The sequence below is a fragment of the Cyprinus carpio genome, chromosome B22 (assembly GCF_018340385.1).
Source record: "Cyprinus carpio isolate SPL01 chromosome B22, ASM1834038v1, whole genome shotgun sequence".
NCBI lineage: Eukaryota > Metazoa > Chordata > Actinopteri > Cypriniformes > Cyprinidae > Cyprinus > Cyprinus carpio.
In genome coordinates this window covers 23,934,624-23,956,936 of record NC_056618.1, presented here as the reverse complement: position 1 = coordinate 23,956,936, position 22,313 = coordinate 23,934,624, and the positions used below count along the sequence as shown (strand labels likewise).

General features: G+C 36.7%; 2 protein-coding genes across 2 annotated transcripts in view; one reads left to right on the top strand and one right to left on the bottom strand.

The window, feature by feature from the left end:
• polrmt (polymerase (RNA) mitochondrial (DNA directed)) overlaps nt 1-11,613 on the top strand; it is a 51,607-nt gene extending 39,994 nt beyond the window's left edge. Inside the window, exons 15-20 of the mRNA XM_042748631.1 lie at nt 639-691; nt 5,065-5,163; nt 7,217-7,289; nt 8,055-8,146; nt 10,018-10,091; nt 11,411-11,613. Coding sequence (XP_042604565.1) covers nt 639-691; nt 5,065-5,163; nt 7,217-7,289; nt 8,055-8,146; nt 10,018-10,091; nt 11,411-11,460 — 441 coding nt within the window. The 3' untranslated portion in view covers nt 11,461-11,613. The remainder of the gene's footprint in view (nt 1-638; nt 692-5,064; nt 5,164-7,216; nt 7,290-8,054; nt 8,147-10,017; nt 10,092-11,410) is intronic.
• Nucleotides 11,614-15,896: 4,283 nt separating this feature from the next.
• The window catches only part of LOC109087458 (potassium/sodium hyperpolarization-activated cyclic nucleotide-gated channel 2-like), a 28,859-nt gene continuing 22,442 nt past the window's right edge, over nt 15,897-22,313 (bottom strand). The window contains exons 7-8 of the mRNA XM_042749099.1: nt 21,288-21,452; nt 15,897-17,472 (exon numbers count right to left, since the gene is read on the bottom strand). Of these exons, the coding sequence (XP_042605033.1) occupies nt 16,595-17,472; nt 21,288-21,452 (1,043 nt within the window). The 3' untranslated portion in view covers nt 15,897-16,594. The remainder of the gene's footprint in view (nt 17,473-21,287; nt 21,453-22,313) is intronic.

Sequence of the window (22,313 nt, the reverse complement as noted above, 5' to 3'; positions counted from 1 at the left end):
TTTTTTTTTTGTGCATATGTGTCTTTTTGTGATTTTTTTTTCTGTCATCCTGATGGGCTCCTGGGGCACCGTAGAGACTAATCAAAGAAGTAATGTGATGGAAGCACCCCTGACGCTGACAGTTCCTATACCGAGAGCAGTCACTCACTCATGGGTTGTAGCCCGACCTCAATGTCTAGGTGATGGACACCAACCTTTACTAAGGTTAAGCTCCTGTTCTTTAATGGCATTGTGTCAATATTAGTGGTTTGTGGGGGTTTCTGAGAACCTTTGGTCAGTCTAAGATTAAGATACTCGCTCAAATTTCTATCTGTTTTTGAAGAGGATCTATAGGAAACTTGAAGGTCAGTTTGGAGCAGAAAGATGAGAAGATTGATTTCAATATTCATATGCATTGGTTTATATTAGAGGTCAATGTGGTAAGTTGGATAAAGGTCAACTAATATCATATTTAAACTTGGAATATTTAACATAGCAACCCATTTAAAGCCAATTTTTACATGATGGTGTTCCCTGTAAACAATGCAATACTTGCGTTTCTAAGCAGTGACATTGCCACACAAGCTGTTTACTTTTCATTTCATAGAAGTTTCTTTCTTGTTACCCATTCAGACGCTTGTCTTCTCTTGTTTTTCCAGCTCAAGAGCAGCATGCAGAACCTGAGCATCCATATAAGTCATGATGCCAATGAGTAAGTACCTCTCTCTGACGTTGACCTCTGACCTCTCCCCACATTTCCATGGCTTCTTGTTTGTTGTATTATATATACATGATTCACTTGGCATTTTGAATGATGTGTCTGTTCTCTTAATCTTTTCAAGAGATTTTGAACAATAATTCTGCCGCCAAATCTTGATGAAAATGCATTGTATTGAATCGTTTTGGATTTAAATGGATTGCGATTCAGTAAAATCCAATAAAAAAGTAATTAGTTCAAATAAAACGCTTTCGCCTTAGTTGACAAATTATTTTTGTGTAATTATGCTATTAAAAATTTTAATTTCCATGTCACCAGGATATTTGTACTTTGAATCTTTTATTCTTTTTATTTTAATTTTTAATGTCATTTTTTTTTTTTTAATGTTATTTTTTTTTTTTTAGTTTTTTTTTTTATTTTAGTTTTTTGGTGTTGTTGCTGTCTAGTGGCATTTCATGTTTACTGCAGTCAGTTTTATACCATACCATGTATTAAAAGGGATAGTTCACCCAAAAATGAAAATTATGTCATTGATTACTCACCCTCATGTCCTTCAAAACCTGTAAGACCTTCGTTCATTTTTGGAACACAAATTAAGATATTTTTGATGCATTCTGAGAGCTTTCTGACCCTCTCATAGACAGCAAGGATTCTATGTTTTATGTATTTACATTTACGTTTAGTTTACGTTTACGTATCTGATACTCTCCGAAATGGTGCTATAGGGTGATGCGGAGGAGATGAATTGTTGAATAAAGTCATTATTATTGTTTTCTTTGTACACAAAAAGTATTCTCATAGCTTTCTAAATTTACAGTTGAACCACTGATGTCACATGGATTATTTTAACGATCTCCTAGCTAAGTTTCTGAGCCTTGATTATGTTAGAATCCTTGCTGTCTATGAGAGGGTCAGAGAGCCCTCAGAATACATCAAAAATATCTTAATTTGTGTTCTCAAGATGAACGAAGGTCTTACAGGTTTGGAACGACATGAGGGTGAGTAATTAATTGGGTGAACTATCCCTTAACAATTAAAACTACAAATATTTTATTTCAGATAACGGAATTTTTTTAATTTATTTTGTTTTAATTTTTGTTTTTAGCACTTAACAATAAGACTGTTTCCTTGTGGCATTTATTTATTTTTTTGCATTGTGGCTTAATGTAGTGGCTTAATTTAGTTGTTTGGTAGCTGAACTGTATGGTGTTGTGACTTAACAACATCGTGCTTTGAACTTTGGTTTGCTTTATAAAATTCATTGTGATAGGTGTTATGAGCCAACCTTTGAAAGTCTTTACTATACTATTTTCACTGTTGTTTGGTTTATTATGTACAGTATCATTGCACTGTACTCCACAGAGCACATTAAACAATTAAATTGGAGTGCTTAAACAGCAAATTTGCAAGTAACAGGAACACCTAAAGGCAGCGCCTGTGTCACGCAAGTGTTTGACACTATTCTGGGCCCGTCAATGGATGGCCAGAATTCATTATCATATACAGAAACCCCTGGAGGATATGAAAGAAGCCGAAAGTCCCTCTGATGAGAAGAGTGGCATTTCGTGTTGAAATGTCACTGCTGCACATCCTGTATGTCATTTACTGAATGGAGGGCTACCCGGAATGAACAATGAATTAACATCATTGCTGGTTTTATCATCTGTTGATGGGTACTTGCATCGTAGACCAAGTATGTTTTGGCTTGTTTGAGTTAGAACGGTGTTGTTTCTAAATTTAACTGTTTTAAAGAGATACTAGATTATCTGTTTCAAACCTGAAAGACTTTCTTTTCTCTGTGGAGCACAAAAAATATATTTTGAAGAATGTGCTAGTTGATCTTTTCCATATAATTACAACAAATTGGCACTGAATTTTTCAAGCTTCTAAAAGGACACAAAAGCACCATAAAAGTAATACAAGTATATTTTGATCTCTTGTGCTGCGCTAAAAATACTTTGCCTGAATTAGTTTTCTGGGGCAAAAATGACCAGCCTTGTTTATTATGCATCATACCTTGCTACATTTGTGGAGTTCAATCTTTTTGTCAACTTTTTTTTTTATTATTATTATTAATATTTTATTTGATGCCTTCGACCAATAGCCCCCCCCCCTCCCAAAAAAGAACTAAATCTGTGAGAATTGAAAGAAAACAAGTTGACAAAAATATTGAATCCAAGATTTGGTGATATTGCATAACAAAGCAATTTTTTGTAGGCTGGTCATTTTGGACTGGGAACACCACAAATGTAACAAGGTGGGAGAAAAATCCTAAGAAAGTACAAAAATTATCAATTTTTTGGCCGGAAGTTTTCATACCTTATGTGAGCAAAGTCAAGAGTGATAACAGTGTGATAACATTAACTAGCATTTTCAAAAATAAAAAATAATAATAATTCCTTTCTGGTCAAACCGACTAGAATACTACATGAAATCTTAATTTCTTCATTTGTGTTAAACAGAAGAACAAACAAGGTCATAATGGTTTTAAACAACATGAGGGGGAATATATGATGACCGAATTGTAATTTTTGTAAGAAATATCCCTTAAAGCCTCACTGGTAACTGTTTGTTTACGTGGCGGCAGTATCTTTGCTTATTCGACTCTATCTCTAAGATTTTCATGCATAAACAAATGCACCGTCATCCACCACTTTACCATATGTTCCCAAGTCAATCATCTTTTATTAAACAAACACTTCTGGGCTTCCCACCGAATCCCCAAATGTTCAATCCGTACGCAAGCATCTGCTGTTTTAATACCATCACCTCATTTCACAGTTTCAATCCTTGCAGAGCTTTACCCAAGCTTGGTTAATTCCACTTGGAGGACACTCACATGGGAGTTATCTTGCTGACCTTCCTCCAAAAGCTGCAAGGACATGATTAAAAACCACTTATGATGGGCCTCACTTGTATTTCTCTATCTCTGCTTGTCATAGACAACCATACAAGTACGGACTATCACAGGAATCACTTTAGCAGAAGCCAGGGTGCCGAAAAGGGATCTCCTGTTTCTCTAAGATGGCCAAAAACGCTTGCGGCTAGACTGACAGCCGCCACTGCAATTATATATTGCTCTCAGTCTTTGAGAAATGGCCTTGGGTGTCCATGCAGACCAAGCTGAAGTGTCGTTCTTCAGATATGTACTTCTGATGCCAATGTACCAGATGTCAGTTACTCTTCTAGGTGGTGAAAGAAATCTCAACCTTATCCAGCAGAAGTGCTTTAATTTCCCAGAGGACAGTTTCCGGGTGGGATGCAGATGAAAAAGCTTGTTCGAGACCTGCTTAAAGAGAAGACCTGACCGGAGTTTCACACAGACCACAAACTGATTCAAAGATCCTTCTTGTGCTCTAATTAGAGGGTGAATAGACCTTCATTAATGAGGAGACTTGAATAAATGATGAAATTATAAGGGTGGCAGCAGCTCTCTTGTGGCCAGTGACCTAAAGCCCTTGCTGAATTCCCAGAAATTATCCCCAGCACAATGTCGCTCTGTGAAGTCTAAAGATTGTAGATAGATAGTTCTTGATAACTTCAGTACTTAGTATGTATAAGATGTACATTACCATTCAGCGGTTTAGTTAGTTAGTTAGTTCTTTAAATAGGAATGTATGTTATGTAGTATACTTTAAAGGGATAGTTCATCAAAAATATTTAATTCTGTCATTAATTACTCGCCCTCATGTCGTTCCAAACCCGTAAGACCTTTGTTCATCTTCAGAACACAAATTAAGATATTTTTGATGAAATCCGTGAGCTTTCTGACCCTGCATAGACAGCAACACAACTACCACATTCAAGCCCAATAAAGGTAGCAAGGACATAATTAAAATGGTCCATGTGACATCAGTGGTTCAACGTTATTTTATGATGCTGCGAAAATACTTTTTGTGCGCAAAGAAAACAAAAATATATAATAGACTTTATTTAAAGATTTGTTCTCTTCTGGGGGAGTTAATGACAGAATTTTCATTTTGGGGTGAGCTATCCCTTTAACCCTACAGGCTAAGGAAGGGGAATTACTTCATAAAACCCATGATGAAATTTGAGAGTATCTGACCTGAAGTATCATTATTTTTATTTTGAACTATTTTGCCTGATGTGGAGCAGTATAATGAGATATCTTCAGCCATAATAAGCACACACATTATTCTTTACTCTACTGGTTCAGCAGGTGCTCTATGTTCATTGTGTGTCTCTGTCTTGGATGGTAATTAAGACTGACCTACCTGTTCAGTGATGTATGGCTCCTGGAGCTACAGGTGTATGTATTGCCCAGCGAGAGGATGGCGACGCCGGCCTTAATTACCCAAGTGTGCTTCGTACCAAGACTAAGCTTGTTTTTCTCATGCCTTTTTTAGGAAACCAGACAGCATGAAGCAGAAAAACGCCTTCCCTCCTAATTTTATCCACTCTCTGGACTCCACTCACATGATGCTGACATCACTGCATTGTTACAGGTGATGAGAAGACTGTTTTATTTACATCCCACACTCAAACGTGCTTTTAACACTGGGTTGTGTGTTTAGACTTAACAACAAACCACCAATCATATACTTAAGAGATTACCTCATTGAATATTCATAAGTTTTGTACAGTCACAGTTTTTCATGCCCTGTATTTTGTTTCATAATGACAATTGTAGTGTTAGCCGACATAACTGGAGAAATTAAGACACTGTATTGTTTGTTTTTTCTTCTTTAGTCTATATTATATCTCATAAACATGCAAATTAACCTGAATATCAATATTTGTAGAATATGAAACAGAAAACCAAGAGTTTGTTCATCCAGGATTAAGAATAGGGAGCAACCAATATTACCTTCTTATGACAAATATGATACAAATTATATTTTGTTTTACATGTTTTTGTTTAATATGCAGATCTGATTTTAATGTTTTTTAATACTTTTTGTGACATAAAATGATTAGTAGAGTAGACCAGGGCCCATATTCACAAAACATTTTATCTTGCCACTAAGAGTTCTCCTAAATAGCAGTAAAAGTTTTTGGCTTAGAGTTTTCTCTTAAAACCTGTTTTCAAAGCTGCTGAGACAAACTTTTACTAAGGAATAGAGGGAAGTCTTAAGCTTAGAGAAAGGGCGGGGTTGACCTCGTTGCTATGGATGATGTCACCATGCTTTTTAACTATGCACACAGTGATTGGCTGATAGTCTCTGTCAGAGATTTATTCATAGAAATATTGTAGAGCACAATATTATGTTGCCATATTCAAATAAAGGTTTAAAAATAAAAAGTGTTAATTTCCACATTAAAATAAAGATTTTAAAATGCAGGATAAGTGTGGCTAATTAAACAAGTATATGTTCAGCTTTTTGTCAGCCTCTTACATGTATGTTTCTAAAAAAACAATTAGTGGATATGCATATAAACAGCCTGTTAATTAACAGAGTAGAATAATCATGGCTAATAGTAATACATGGAAACCAAAAAAAAAAAAAAAAAAAAAAAACTGGACTCAAGAACAGCTGTTACTTCTTGAAAACAAGGATATAATCAAAGGGAAATTGGGGTAACCTCCAAAACAACTGGTCATTCCTTTTTAAAAGGCCATTATCAAATCTTTCTAAAATGTTTACATTCAGAGGCAGATCACCAGCAACAGCCACTTCAGGATAGTTTGTGGTTCGGTCTTAGTGACTTAGGATTCCTCTTCACTACTCCTAACCTTTCACAGATTTAGGAGCAAGTTTTAGAGCTAAAACTTTGTGAAATACTACTAAATACTAATACTAAACTATACTATACTATACTAAATTATTAGCCCATTATTTTTAAGACTTTCTCCTAAATCGGCGAGTTATGAGCTACTTTTAGCCTTAAGATGTTTTTTGAATCCGGGCCCTGAAATATATGTATAATGAATAATAATATGGATATAATATAATATAATATAATATAATATAATATAATAATATAATATAATATAATATAATATAATATAATAATGTTATTATAATTGATGATGATGATAATAATAATACATATAAACATTGTAATAAAACTATTTTAGAATAAAATAAAAAAATATTTGTAATGCATATATTTAATAATAATACACCTTATACATAAATTCATTATTATAAAACATTATTATAAAACAAGTCATTATTATTAATACCAACAATAATAGTATTTATATTGTATAATAGTAAGTTATTCATAATTCTAATATTTATTATTATTTTTTTTTTTTTTTTTTTTTTTATTAACCACACTTCAACAATAGCACATTGTTTTTATTATTATTAATAATAATAATGCTATTTGTATTAATATTGATAACAATACATTGTTCCAGGTATTTAATAATTACTAATACATAATACATAAAAATAAACTAATACATTACTAATACATAAACAATTAATAATACACTTTATAATATAAATAAATTATATTAACAGTAATATTCATTATTTTTGTAGTTATATGTTGTTGGGGTTTTTTTTATGTGGTATGTAAATTTTCCTGTTTTCTTGAAACATGCAGGGCTGGTCTGACGTTTGTGTCCGTCCATGACTGTTATTGGACCCATGCTGTGACGGTGGACATCATGAACAGGGTGTGTAAGGAACAAAGCGTTCATTGCTGAATATTTTTCAATGAGTATTCTTTCAACAGGAATGACTAAGCGGCCCAACCATGTCAGCTTAACGGCCAGATGTTTGCATGCTGAGTTCACCATATGTTCAATAACCAACCCTGTCAGCATGGGTTATTTTGGTACTGAATGGCCACACCGCTCATCCTCTCAACTGAAGCATTTTTTGGAAAGCTGCCATTAACTAGACTTATCTTCAAATACAAAAAAGCTTATTTACTTTAGCGTTTAATTTCATTTACCTCGGCTGATTCCTTTCAAAGATCTGTTTTAGAGCTATTTTTTTCTTTTGGTTTAATAAAAAAAAGGAATAATTTCCCCAAAAATGAAAGTTATGTCATCATTTACCCACCATCATGTTGTTTCACTGGCTTTACTTACTTAACAGTCACCTTCATTAGATAAGCTTAACCTCCATGTGACACACGCGATGAACTTCTGAAGCTTAATAACTCCATCTATTCTCTCAAACCAAATTCAGCTGTCTGAATTGACTCTTTTTAGAATTTTATCTTTTCCCATCCTTCTCTCCTTCTGTGAGTGGACTATTGTCTGCGAGTCTTTCCCTGACATGCTTTGTGACCACAGATTCCTCTTAAAATGGGAAAGTTCAAATAGAAGAGAGGTGAAACGTCTGAGGGAAAGGGGAAGCGAGAGGGAGATAGCATTGAAGTCGGCGCATTAATGTGCATAATGATTGACTGAGTGCTCTTTGTCGCTCCTCAGGTGTGTCGTGAGCAGTTTGTGGCTCTGCACAGTCAGCCCATTCTAGAGGAGCTGTCCGGGTTTCTTCTAAAGAAATATTGCAGCAGGCCACCGTAAGTCCCATTGCACATTGCCAGTTTTTAACGACTAAATGGTATTTAACTACTATAATTAGTAGTTAGTTACTCAACTGCTAGCTACTAGGGATGTACTTAAGGAAAAATGATACACTCTAAAAACTGAAATAAATAGGTTGCAATTGTTTGTAAATATCAAATAATGAGATATAAACAATTGTTTTCACGTTAAGGCCGATAACCGATAAATGACTGATATTATGCTAATTCCTTTAAGAAAGAAAATTAACACTTAAAAAGGGAAATAAAGAGGCCAGTAAGGTCAATAACTAATAAATGGCTGATATTATAAATCTATGGTATTTTCTTTTTAATAAACACTGAAAATAGCTTGTATGCTGCAAGTAAACACGGAATAGGCAGAAACCATTAAATATCTAATATCACGTATAACACAATAGATAGTAATTAACCACTTAAATGCTAACTAATGGAGTACTGATATTGAAAATTTGGCATTATGCACCAATAATTACAGTATCTTTCTCATTATGGCCATTAACCAATACATGGACGATATTACAAATCTATAATACTTAAAGAAAATTCATGCACACTTAAACAGTGTGTATAAATACTTTGTTTAGAATTAAATATTAAATGGTGGCAGACAAATGATCATTTTCACATTAAGGCAGATAACCGATAAATGCTTGGATCCTAAAAGTGAATTTGTAATAGGCAGAAACCATTAAATATCCAATATCGACTGAAAAATATTCAGTATCAGATCATACTGATATGTTTCAAAAAAATATTATTTAACAACTTAAACGCTATCTAAATGCGTACAGATATTGAAAATTTGGCATTGTACCAATAATTACAGAATCTTCCTGTTTATGGCCAGTAACCGATAAATGGCCGATATTACAAATCTATAGTGCTTAAAGAAAATTCATACACACTTAAACAGTTGGTATAAATACTTTGTGTTTAGAATTAAATATCAAATATTGGCAGATAAATGGTAATTTCCATATTAAGGCAGATAACCAATAAATACTTTTGGAAACTAAAAGTGAATTTGTAAAAGGATGAATCCATGAAATATCCAATATCAGTCAATACATATCCAGTATCAGGTGATGCTAATAAATAAAAAAATAGTATTTAAACACAAAACCGCTAACTACTAATATACTGATATTAATATTCAGCCAATACCGATCATTATAGTTTATAGTTTATTATTATTTCTGTTTATGGCCAATAACCAATGGCCGAATCTGTACTACCTAAAAAAAACTGATACACACTAAAATTGCATAAATAATATGTATGAATAGTTTGTATTTACAAATAAAAATCAGGTAAGACCGATAACCGATAAATTGCTAAAATTATAAATCTGTGCTACTTTCTTTAATAAAAAAGAAATGAATAAACACTTATATATAAATAACAAATAACTGATAAATGGTTGATATTATAAATTTATTCTGCTTTCGTTAAAAAGGGATGAAAATAGTACATTAAAAGCTAAAATCATTTTTTATTCTACAACTGAATTAAAGATCTCTGGAAATAATTAAATGTCCAATTTTGGCCAATGAATATTCAAAATCGGCCTATAGATAGACAGAAACAAATTATATATATATAATTATATATATATTTATATATATATATATATATATATATATATATAAAACCACCAATATCGTCTTATATGCTGCCTATATATTGTGCATCCCTACAAACAACAACCCTAAATTAACAATTTTTTTTTTTTTTCATATCATTTTTTTTGAAAGCGTATAGTTTTGTTTTTTTGTTTTTTCTGTTTTATTTTGTTTTTTGTTATTGTGTTTTTGTTTTATTTTGTGTAGTTTTTTCACTCTCAGGGTTATATCCAACTCAAAGAAGTTTGAAGAGCACTATAAGATGGCACAGCTTTTGGCTAGTGTTCCTCAAACAGGTGAGTTAAACCCTGAGCACTGCAGCCGTCACTTTCAGACACACAGACGGGCAGCTCAACCTCATCTGATTGACAGCTTGTCAGGTTTAAGGCAGATTTTTACCATTGCATAACGTCGCTCCATCTCGCAGAACCGCAAATGTGATTTTATGTTCATCAGCGAGATAGATTTCATTAAACTGATGACAGTTAATTCTGTCAACTGCTTAATCTGTTTACGTAACACGAGCCGGAAGGAAATGCACTGGATAACATGGGCACATTTACAGCAGAATCGCACACATCTGGCACATCATATCGCTGATTCATCAGGGACAATATTGAGGGGGCGCTTTTACAACATGTTTAAAAGCTCAGCGTCAATACAAACGAGCAATAAGATGATTCATTCGCCATGTAACAGTTATACACGCACTGATTTTATTTCTATAATATTATTTATATAGTTTTGATATGCGTGCTACTGGAGTCGCGCTCAGTATTATTCCTTATTTTCACTAATGAAACTGTCTGCCTGAGGAGTGTGTGTCCGTCCATGTGTGTCCCATAGGCCTGATTTCCTCTGCTCTGTTCTGCAGAACAAGGTGACATCTTGTACGCAAGCAAGCAGACCACCCACTATTGTTTGCATGAGTCAGTCGCTGCTGTGAAAGTGTTTTATCTATATAAATACCTCCTGTGGGATTCCTTTCATGTTTCAAGAACAAATGAAATTGATTAGAGTTGAATGGATTGATTGAATGGAGTGGCATGGTATTGTTTAATATGTCTGAAATGTTTAGTATTCATTGATTTTGGGTTCTACATTTCTTTAACATAGTTGCTTATGTGCACAGCAGCACTTTTTGGTGAATCTCATGAAAGCCTGTCAAAAAATGTCATTTTTCATATTTTTTATTTTTGTTTTAAGTTCTTTTGAACTTTTAATTTATTAGAGACTGAAACGTATCACGTTTTACACAAAAATAATAAGCAGTGCAACTGTTTTCAAAACTGCTGCTAAAAAAAATCAGCTTTGCCATCCAATGAATAAATTGCATTTCCAAATATATTAATATAGAAAAGTTATTTTAAACTAAAAAAAAAACATTTCACAATATTACTGTTTTTACTGTGTTTTTGATCGAATAAACGCAGCCTTGGTGAGCACAAGAGACTTAATCTATATAGACTTCATATCAAAGCTATATAATTACAAAATAAAATGTACTCAGGTATCTAGCTCCTGTGGTTTAAATGACTCAATGAGGGCCAAAATCATTTTCATTGTTACATATTCAATCCTAAAAGAGCGTAATCATGTATTTTCTCTCTTGTAGGTGATTTCGACCTGGAGAAGGTGAAAGAATCTGTGTATTTCTTCAGCTGAGGAGCGTATCGTGAACTGACGGACAGCTTTCATCTGGATGCTGAGAGCCCTCCACAGACCTCATCATAACAGATTCCTGCTTTTTACTACATCGAAAAGTGTGCGTGACTGGATTGGTTGATCTGGTAGATAAGTGAGTGTGCGTGAGCGAGTTTGTGTTTTTTTTTTTTTTTTTCTTGTGTGTTTTTGTCTTTATGTCTTGTCTTATTATCTTAAGGTGATTTCTTGTGGAGTGGAGCAGGGTTTTGGTGTGTGTGAGGGTGAGTGGGTGTGGCTCTCCTCTCGGTATGGAGTGAGAACGCTCTCTCAGCGGGGCTCTGATCCGCTCCTTCACTCCTGAGTGCTAACGCAAGGCTGATTAACCACATGATTCTGGCTCTCATCGATTTCAAGGCAGCCCCGTCTGAAAGCCCCTCTCTGACATTTCCACTTGGACATGATTTACTCCCAGCATCCCCCCACAGCTGGCGGCTCTCGCATTCACAGCCAGCAAAGAAACATGAGGATATTTATGATAATAGAGCACCTTTAGGAGTATTTGGGGAAAACTTTGGATGACGTGTGACCTTGTGCCATCCTTTTTTTAAGGACTCGAGAGCACTGTTTTTTATGATCAAGGACGTTTTGATCCGTTGGGTGCTTGTCGGAGAATGTACACATGGCATTCGGTGAGAAATAAAGTCGATATTTTTGCACTCTGGGTCTGCGAAACGTTAATTGTTATTAAAATTTCAAGACCCAAAAGCTTGCTTCAGCATCTTGCTTTCTGTTTTCTGGATTTTGAAAGCATTTTATTACAAAGGGCAATGCGAAACAAAACCAATCCAATGCAAGGCTACACTTGATTACACGAGAATTGACGTCAACAGACCTGCTCATTTCCTGACATCTCCAACAACCTCTGCGTGGGAAGTTACCCTTACAATAATAATAGCTCATGGGCTTAAAGCTGTTTGCCGCCACATAATGTTTTAAGACACTTAGTGGCCAATGTTTCCTCAATTTACAGGAGAAAGAAATTCAATTTTACCCGAGTCGAGTTTGCAGTGCGATCAGATAAACATGTTTTTGAACAGCAAAGCCACCAGTATAATGCGATTCACAAACCAGTGATTCTTATGAAGTAAATCTTTTCAATAAAACACTCAGAAGAAACAATAGCTATGTTTCCATCACCCTGTTTTAATGCGTATTTTGAAGTATCACATGACGAGTGCTTGCATTTTGGCTGAGAATGAAAATCTCGTTGACGTCAGTTTTTGAGTAAAAATCCCTAAAAAAAAAAAAATGTATCCTTAGCGGAATAAGTCACTATCTGTCAGAGCAGTGCTGAATCATCCTAATCTCTGATTCACTAAAATGCAAATCATGTCTTGCTTTAGTTGAAATGAAGCAAGAAATGTTTTGTGTACTTAACTGAGTTGAGTTTGACTCTTATGAACTGATTCCTTTAATGAATCACTCAAAGAGAACACTGTCACTGCTAATCAGAGTTGAATTTGCATTGTAATTCAGATAAACGTTTTTCTAAAGCACGATTACCTGTGTGATATGATTCACAAACAAATGACTCTTATGAACTGATTCTATTGATGAATTACTCAAAACTTTTTGAATCATTTAAACAGAATCCTTAGCTGAATCATCTAAATCTCTGAACCACAAGTCATTTCTTTCAGCCAAAGATTCTCGTCATTATCCAGATTTCACTGCAAAAGAATGAAGTTTGCCTTTGAACCTAGTTTTTTGTTGAATCTAGTGTTTGTATTTAATTAGATTTCTCAAACTCTCTAGAAACAGTCTGAGAAGTCACTTCATAATAAAATGAATGAAGCATAATAGCCTACAATTTTATGCAAAGGATATTTGCATCAATTGGAAGAACCACATTTGAAGCTGTTTTAAAATTAATTAATATAAAGTAAACTTCATATTTCTATCGCCACTTTTTTAAGCTTGCTGCGATGCCCAACAGCATTCTACAATAAAATCAAAGCTTTTTGCTTTATTAGATACCTGTAATAGTGCTAAAATAGACAACTTTCCCTTGTAAGACACGCATGGATTGATATGAGATAAGCAGATATCTTTTAGCCCAATTTTGGCCATCTCAGAAGTTATGACTAAAATAGAGATAAAAACCAGCTGGGTTTAGATGCAGTTATTTAGATGAATTCATTATTATTTCCCAGTTGGTGTGGTTACTTCTTCTGCTCCTTATGTCCCAAACATTACTAATGGAACTGAAAGGTGACTGCATGCCTAAAAAATTGAAGTTTTGTGTTTTTTTTTTTCTTTCTTTTTTTTTAAATTCAATTAAAATTATTACTTTCTCTAAAAGAAAAAAAAAACATCTTCTGAAAATATTTAAATATTTTTATTTCTTTGAAAAATATATATATTTGTTGTTGTTGTTGTTGTTGTTGTTTTTGCTAAGAAACCTTTCTGAAGTTTCTTTTTCTAGTTTCTTTTTTCTAATGCACAATACATCTCCAAGAAAATATAAACATTTTCTGTGCGCTCAACAGTGGATTGATTGAAGCTGTCACAGAGATGACTTCTCAAGGGTTCACCATGTCACATCTTTCACCATCTTGAGTCGACTGACCACAAGTTGAACATGCTGACACACTGTCAACTCAGAGAAAGTTCAAGAGAGGAACTTACATACAGGAGCACTTAGCAAAAGTTTACTTTTATGGTGGCTTGTCTGACAAAGCAAAATTGTGTTGAAACCTTTATAACTATCAGCTTAGACATCAGACAGGCTATGGGGGGAAAGTATGACTATAAAAACATAACGGGTACTTGGACATATTTTTTTTTTCTTTTTTTTTTTTTTTTAGGAGATTTGTAAACTTTTGTGAAAGATTATAGCTGGTGACGAAAGATGGTGCTGTGGTTTACTTCCATTTATGATCTTAAGCAAATATAATTGCATTTCAGATATGCTGGACCAAACAACATAGACCTGATGTAATGAAGTCAATTAAGTTACATTAAGCAGTAAGTAAAGTTGACCCTGGGCCCGTCATTATACACCTTTTTTCCATGCAAAGCTGCAAAACAACCCCAGGCTCTTGTAACATCCTAATTAATAGAACACTGTTTAAGTAGCTTCACCACAAGATATTTGGAAAGTTTATTCAAACAAAACTGCTGAACCGCTGCTAAAAACATGGCTCTTTAATCAATATAGTCATGAAAAAATAACCAGAGATGTTATGGTTAAATGATGATAAATCAAATGTATGCAGAGTTGTAAAAGTTAACACGCCCTCCAGACAAAAGTTTCATAATGAAACATTTTTTTCCTCTACCATAATGCATAGTATAACTTAGTGGTACTTTGTGGAACGTGTGTATTGTTAATGATAACGCCATCTGAGAGACAAATATTCTTTTCTCATGGACACATTGTAAACTTTATTGCTTGCTAAAAAAAAAGTAACACTTGGCATATATTAAATAAAATCAACAACTGTTTTTGGTTCAACATAAAACTGAGGATATCATTAAAAGCAGCTATAAGGTTGTTTTTTTTGTTGTTTTTTTAAATCAGCTTATTTGGCGGCATTGGTTTCTGCACAGCAAAGTCCGCAGGGAATCATTTAAAACAGTTTTTACAAAGGAAAGACATTATGATTCTATTCAAAGTAATCATAAATGAACTTTACATCATGCATACGAACAGTCTGATGCTATTTTCAACCGTCTGCCCATTTTGTTCTTTTTTAGAAGTCATTAACGATCAATTCACGCTTTGCTTTGTCTCCAGGATGCCAAGAACAAATAGGGGCAACCTATAGTCTCTTTCAAGCTGTGAAATGGTAAGTAACAGCAGAATATAAATAGGTTTTCAAGGATTCAAAGACTGAGAGGACATCAGCCCTCATTAGGTAGCCATGGCGAGCGAGTTATTTAGTGCTCCAAAACAATAGATAGTGGAGCGACTCGTCATCGCCTGATGGATCTCGTCACATTTCAGAGGAGGGGGGTAATCGCCATCAATGAACTCACACGCTTAACCTCACTAGCTTTCTAAAATGTGCAGTCCCCCTCAACTGCTTAGGCTTTGAGCATTGAGTTATAGTCATGCGCTTTATTTGTGAGGGAGGACGATTTTCACAAACAGGACAAAGCCACAATCTTTTAAATAAATAGTTAATTAATTATGAAACCTGACCTTTGAGAACAAAGCTACTTAAGTCCTTTGTAATTAAGACTTAAATGCATTTGAATGCACCTGATAAGGGCAAGTGAGTTTCCCTGTCGTTAAACTTCATACTTCAGCAGCATAATCAGCTTGAAATTGATGTGGTATTCACTTCCATGAACCTTAATTAGGAAACTTTTGATTCATTTAATTGTCCCAACACTAAATCAAGTGAAATATGCTCTGTTGTGGGACAGCTAAGAAAAACACACACGTACGGTCACACACACAGTATGTTTAGTCAAAATCAAGGCAATGAAATTATATTTGTTTTTATCCTTTCATTTCATTTGACACACCTTTACATATCATCTCTAGTTAACATTTTCCATTGGCCCAACTTTGGTCTGAAGGAATAAGACAAACACATGGACAGCGGTTCCAGTAAGAATACATCCCGTTTCGAAACCGACTTGGGACTCTCGAGCCGTTGAATACATTTTTTCTATAACAATTCTAATATTGTGCATTATAGGTTAAATATCTATTGTCTAGCCGGTTCATGTTGAGAAGAGGGAGTAAGCTCCTACATTGTGATCAGAAACAAACTGCAAATTCAGACACATATCAGTTTGCATCGTTTGAACTACAGTATATAAAAGGGAGTGGTACATTTGCAATCTTTGTGAACAGCTACAATAAAGAAAACCATGTCGAAGAGGCAAATTGTGAGGGTGGAAGCTACATAGATGTTTATATCATAGGTAAAATGGAAAAGTTCCAATCGTGGTAAGAATGATACAGACATGTTCATTTTATACTATCAGGTCTTGAGGGTCTGTCTGCCCTTGTGGCCAGTCACACCACATACATTCTGAGAGTAAATTTCAAAGGTGTGACAGGGTGTCGGGAATAGTACTTGGTAAAGGAGAGTCCACACATTCCTGACCCAGACAGAGCCCACCAACTCTATCGTGGTCACAAATTTGATGATAATCTAGATCTGATGTGATGTGGTTCAGTTTCTGGGAGACTGATTATTGAATCCTTCTTGGGCAGTCCTGAATCCAAGCTGGGTCTCATCTGAGGGAGGGAGGCAGGAGGAAATGCACCTACAGACATTTGATGGGGTAGTGCCATTCTTGGTGGGATACTTCCTCTAAGACCAGCAGGGCCTGGGAGGTTCTGAGGGGGACCGATGGAAGTGGAGGAGACTCTGGTGGACTGGGGAGGGCTTGGGGCAACTGGCTGCACCATGTCATGGGGTAAGGATGGCTGGGAGGCAGATAGGGCTCGGTCGTCCTGGCTTAGAGTGCTCCTGGGGACTGGAGGTCGATGTGTGGGACTGGGGACGTGTTGCTGTAAAAGGGATAACTGGGAGCCTGAGGGTGCACCTGGGGGGCTAGAACCATACTGGAACGTTCGACCAGCAGTTGCCAGAGGGCTGTGGACAGGTGTGCTTGCAAGGGCAGAGGCGAGGGCTAAGGTGGAGTACTGGGAACCTGGGGGTGTCTGGCTCTGGACCACCTGGAAGCGCCGGACCATGCGGGGAGACTGGATCGCCCCAGCACCCACTAGAGGGTTGCCCATCTGGGGACAGAAGCTCATGGCAACAGCATGCTGAAGGCTAGCAATGGCAGAACTTGTAGAGGGTTGACTAGAAGGTGCAAATATGTTCCCCTGCGTTGAAGTCATGGACATGGCCCTGGGCCTTTGCATGTCCCCTTGTTTAACCAGTTTAACCATTTCCCGATCATACTTTACAATCTCCTGGATCATCTCGTTCTCACGGTTGTTGAAGACGCCAGAGTTAAGATCGTGTTGTACTTTGTGCATCAGGATGGAGTTCTTCTTGCCTGAAATGTAAAGATTACGGTCAGTTATTGTTTTGTCTGCACCTTAGAGCCAGCCTTAAACACAAATATCTGTTAACTAGAAATACTGCAATGAAGGATGTCTAAGAGTAATATTACCAACAACCTAAATGTTTAATTCTTATTACAGTGAACCCATTACAATCTACTCCAACGGTTCTCAATTCCAGTCCTCGTGTACCACTGCTCTGCACATTTTGCATGTCTCTCTTATTTAACACACCTGATTCAGATAACCAGCTCGTTAGAAGTGGGCACCATGCATGAACTGTTCCGATTGACAGGGTCCCTACACGGTGTTCTTTGCACCCTACTCCGAGAACACAGGAAATCTATTGAACGGAGAACTGTAAAGTGTGACATAATATACCTCTGGAAATAAATACAATTTAAATTCATGTCTTGCACACTTTAATGCTCTCTGAATGGAACATACAGTATATGCTCCCTTAGAACTGGAGCCTGTTGAAAAACCAGCATATGTTGGTTTGAGCTGGCCATGTGCTGGTCCTATGCAGGTCCTAAGCAACTAGCTCCTGACCAGCTTAAACCATCTCAAACCAGCAGCCATGCTTCAAAACATACCTAACCAGCATATGCTGTTTTTTTTCAACAGGGGAATCATGGCAGTATATCCTATGATGTCCACTTCACAGAGCATTTAGAGTCAAATAGAACAAATGTCTGAAGCGATAAGAGATACATAAAAAATGTGCAGAGTGGTGATACGTTAGGACCAAAATTGAGAACAACTGCTATACTCCATTAGGCTCAGTGCATTTAGTAATTGTCAGACACAGTGAAGCACTAGCTCAATCTAAAACAACTTAATACACTTAATCTTTGTCTCATTTTCCAGGTGAAGTGATTATATGGTGCTAAAAAGTAATGGAAATTTGCTAGACTTGCACGATGTGGAGAAAGGATAAATTACAGTGGTCAAACAGCCATTTAGTCCAGGGGTGTCGAAACCTCCTCCTGGATTAAGCAAAGTTTAGCTGTATTTCTAATTAAAGACATCTGAACCACCAAAAAAACCTAAGTGCGTTATGTGAAACTAAACTCTGCAGGAAAGTGGTCGTCCAGGAGGAGGATAGGACCAGGGACGCCGCTATAGTTTCTGGGCCCCCCAAACAGCATATTGGGGGTGTGGGGTGCGTTATGGGTTTGTCCCCCTCGTCAGGCCCTTAGAATTGTCCTAACTTTCCCTTCTGTTACGGCACAGCTGGATGGGACACCCATGAACTAGTTGATTGTTGAGGTTGTCTAGAGCACTGTTTCTCAACTGGTGGATCGGTCGTGTGACTGCTGAGTGGGTCGTGGAGTATACGGCCAAACAAATGACATCAACAACAAAAAACGTAATTCTTAATGTTTTTCTGATGCAGACATTAATTTTAAAAGACGTGCATGAAAGCTATTGACACTTCTGTCAGATGCAGTTTAAGTAAAGAGTGCCTGAGAAAAATGCGCTGTCCCGATTCAGTATCTGCGGTCAGATGAGATGTTGACAGTCTTAATGTCAGTGTCTTATTCTTTCGTTATTTTCATAACTTGTTATGGAATAAAAAGTCTCTCATCTCAGAAAAACGAACTATCCTGTCCTGCCAGATGTTATACCGTGCTCGTAGCGTGCACTCTTCAATAGCAGGCGCAAACTCGGCACCGTGCTGTATATAATTTCACTAAAGCGCAGAAACTATGAGCATGCAACGCGTGAAATAAAAGTACAGCACCGATAAATCACATAACTGGTACTGCGTGTGTTAGCTGTGAAGGAATTTCATGAAGGTATGATATTCATTCTATTCACGAGTAGTTTCCAGGTTTCAATAACAGTTCATGTTAGTATTGTATATTCACAATGGCAACTCTGTTGTTTCCATAACCCAAAAATACCATGTTATTTTCACTTTGTGTCATTTTGTATGTTTAAATGACTGTGGTGGCTCAAACCAGCTTAATTGTATTAACAAAAACTAGTTTGGGACTGCTATTTAATAGCCTACCTTATAGGCTGTTTATTCAGTATTAATCATATTCTTAACAGTCTTAACTTAATTTTTGTGAAATTTACTTTGTTTATGTTTATGTTCCAATCCACTGCACTCCCTCTTGCTGTTTTTGAAGAGCGTATGTTATTTAAATAGCCTCTAAGAAATGTGTCCAATCGGGGTGAGGTAAACCCCAAACTAGCATAATTATGCTGTTTATTTTAAAAATATGTAGTATTGCACACCACCTCTAGTATTGTCTTTTGGTTTGGCTGTGTTGACTGAACTTGTTCAGATGGATGTTTGCACTTTACTGTGAGGACTCCTGTAGTTTTTTTTTTTTTCTGATGACTGTTTTTTCAGACTGATGGGTCAACCAGTTCTCTGTGAACAAGCCCCAGAGCCCTGCTGAGATTTCCAGTGAGAGGGAAGCTATGTCTGGCACTGGTGTCGTTGTGCTGAGTCACGGCAACGCTAACACTAACTCGCGACATGGCGCGTGCCTATCACCTGCACCCTGCTGCTAGCAAGACAATTTGCAGCTAAAATGACATCCTTTGCACAGCTCCTGCTGGCAGGGCCCCAACATCGCCTTCAGTTTCTCTCACCTCCGTCTCCAGTACCACATACAAATAACACTTAGAACTATCACTCGTGGTTTGAGCATGCAATTTCACCAAGCTGTCTTCCACAGCTACGTGCTGCATATCACGCAATGCGTGGCACAGATTTATGGCATTCATCATGTTTAGAGCTGAGGTTTTTTCATGTTGAATAGAGCTGTTCAGTTTGCCGTCCTAAAACCCAGGAGAATGAGCATTTTTAGCATTATTAGTATTTTCATGTTGTGGGGAATATCAGAATTTATACGTACAAATAAAGTTAGACATTATTTGAAGAGGATTTTGCTTTCTGTTATACAACATAAAACCGTACATTAAAGGTAAAATTTTAAACAATTGTGAGCTAACAAGGTGTATTGCTATTATGTAGCAACTTATATTTTTTAAGCACATTATGGTTTCAAATTTCATGATTCAGGTATGAATGATTTTTAATTTCTGTTTTAAGAACAAAAAAGGAAATTCTCTTCAAGTAACCTTATTTCAGAACATATTTATTTAAAAACCCATAGGAAATTACTGAGGGAACCCTTCTAGTAAGCCTACAAATTGACATCATTACCGAATCTCTCTATTCCCATAGTAAATAAACAACTGAGACACTTCTGATATTCTTAAAATTAACAGCCAACATTGATGTTGCAGCAGGTGATTGAATGTGAGATTGTGGTAGTGGATGTTCTTCTGCAAAGCATCTGTGGTTTGAACTCCTCCGTAAGCTGAACTGATAATTTATGGAATCTGGCTGCCATGGAAACAGCGGTGAGTGGGGTGGCTCCATGGCCAATATGTAAACAACTGAGGTGGTCGTGTGACAGGGAGTGACATCAGCAGCACACTGACCTTGGGAGATAAGGAAAGAGGATGCTGAGGGGTGAGGAGGGCAGGTGGCCTGCCTCTCTTGGCAAATTACGTGTTTATGTGCTCAGGACACAAGCCAAAGATGGCAAAGCAATCGTGTTGAAGACAAACAAATTTTGGATGGGACTCAAATCTGTCCACAGATGTGACCAATAGATAGCCAAACACATGGATTCTGGGCTGTGTACCAGTAATGCCTCTAGCACAGGTAAATACACCTTCACAAAATTCACTAGGGGAGTACTATAGTATTACCATGGTTCTTATAAGCACAATGCTACATATTAATGCTACTGATTTTACTCTCTAGGCGACTTACCTATCCGATCAAGGCGGTCAATGGCTACTGTCTCAAATGCTCTCCTCATCATTGGATACTCCTCCAGTACTTCATTGAAGTTGTCCACAGAGAGCGAGTATAGTCGGCAGTAGGTGTCCGCCCGCACACTGGCGGTTCGTCTTCCACGGGTCAACAGGCAGATCTCTGAAAATGAACAGGACATATCATGGTTGTGGTTCTCGAATATGTCGTAGTTGGTTTTATTTGGGTCTTTAGTACTCGTCAAGCTGGGAGTCCAGCTAAGACCAGCAAACCGCCGAAGGCTGGCTGTACCTGCTGCTGTAGCTTATATTTTTGGCATTTTTGCCTTTATTATGATAAGACAGTTTAGAGCTGACAGGAAGGGAAGTGGGAGAGAGAAAGAGCGGGGCTCGATTGGGAAAGGTCGGGATTCGAACTCGGGACACCTGTAGTGCAACAGTATGTCAGCACACTGCCCACAAGGCTCCTTCTTAAACCAACGTAATGATTTGCTGGTCTTGGTTGGTTTTAGAGAGTGCTTCAGTACTTGTCAAGCTGGGTGACCAACTAAGACCAGTGAAGGCTGGCTAGGCCTGATGGGAAAAAAAAACGGCTCATCTTAGCTGGTTTCCTAGCCATGTCAGGCTAGACCGAATTATTGATTTTAGTGGTTTCTGGTACTGGTCAGTTGGGAGACCAGCTGAACACCAACTTGACCATGCTAGCAGACCAAGTTCAATCATTGGTTTAAGCAACTTTTCTTCAGGAACTTTGGTCTAAGCTACTATTTAGCTGGTTTGACTGGTTGGCCAGCTGCTCTCCTAGTCTGACCAGTAGGCAAAGGCCAAAAAACCATCTAAAACCATCCAAAAAGACAGACCTGACCAGCTTGACCATGCATTCTTTTTGGACTGTTGAAACAGATAATCAAAACATCATTGGAAATAATGTTCTCTTGTGAACAGTATCCCAAACATCAACATTATAGTCATCATAATTAAGTTTTCTGTCATTTTTTTTTTCTTAAAGAGCACATTAAAATTT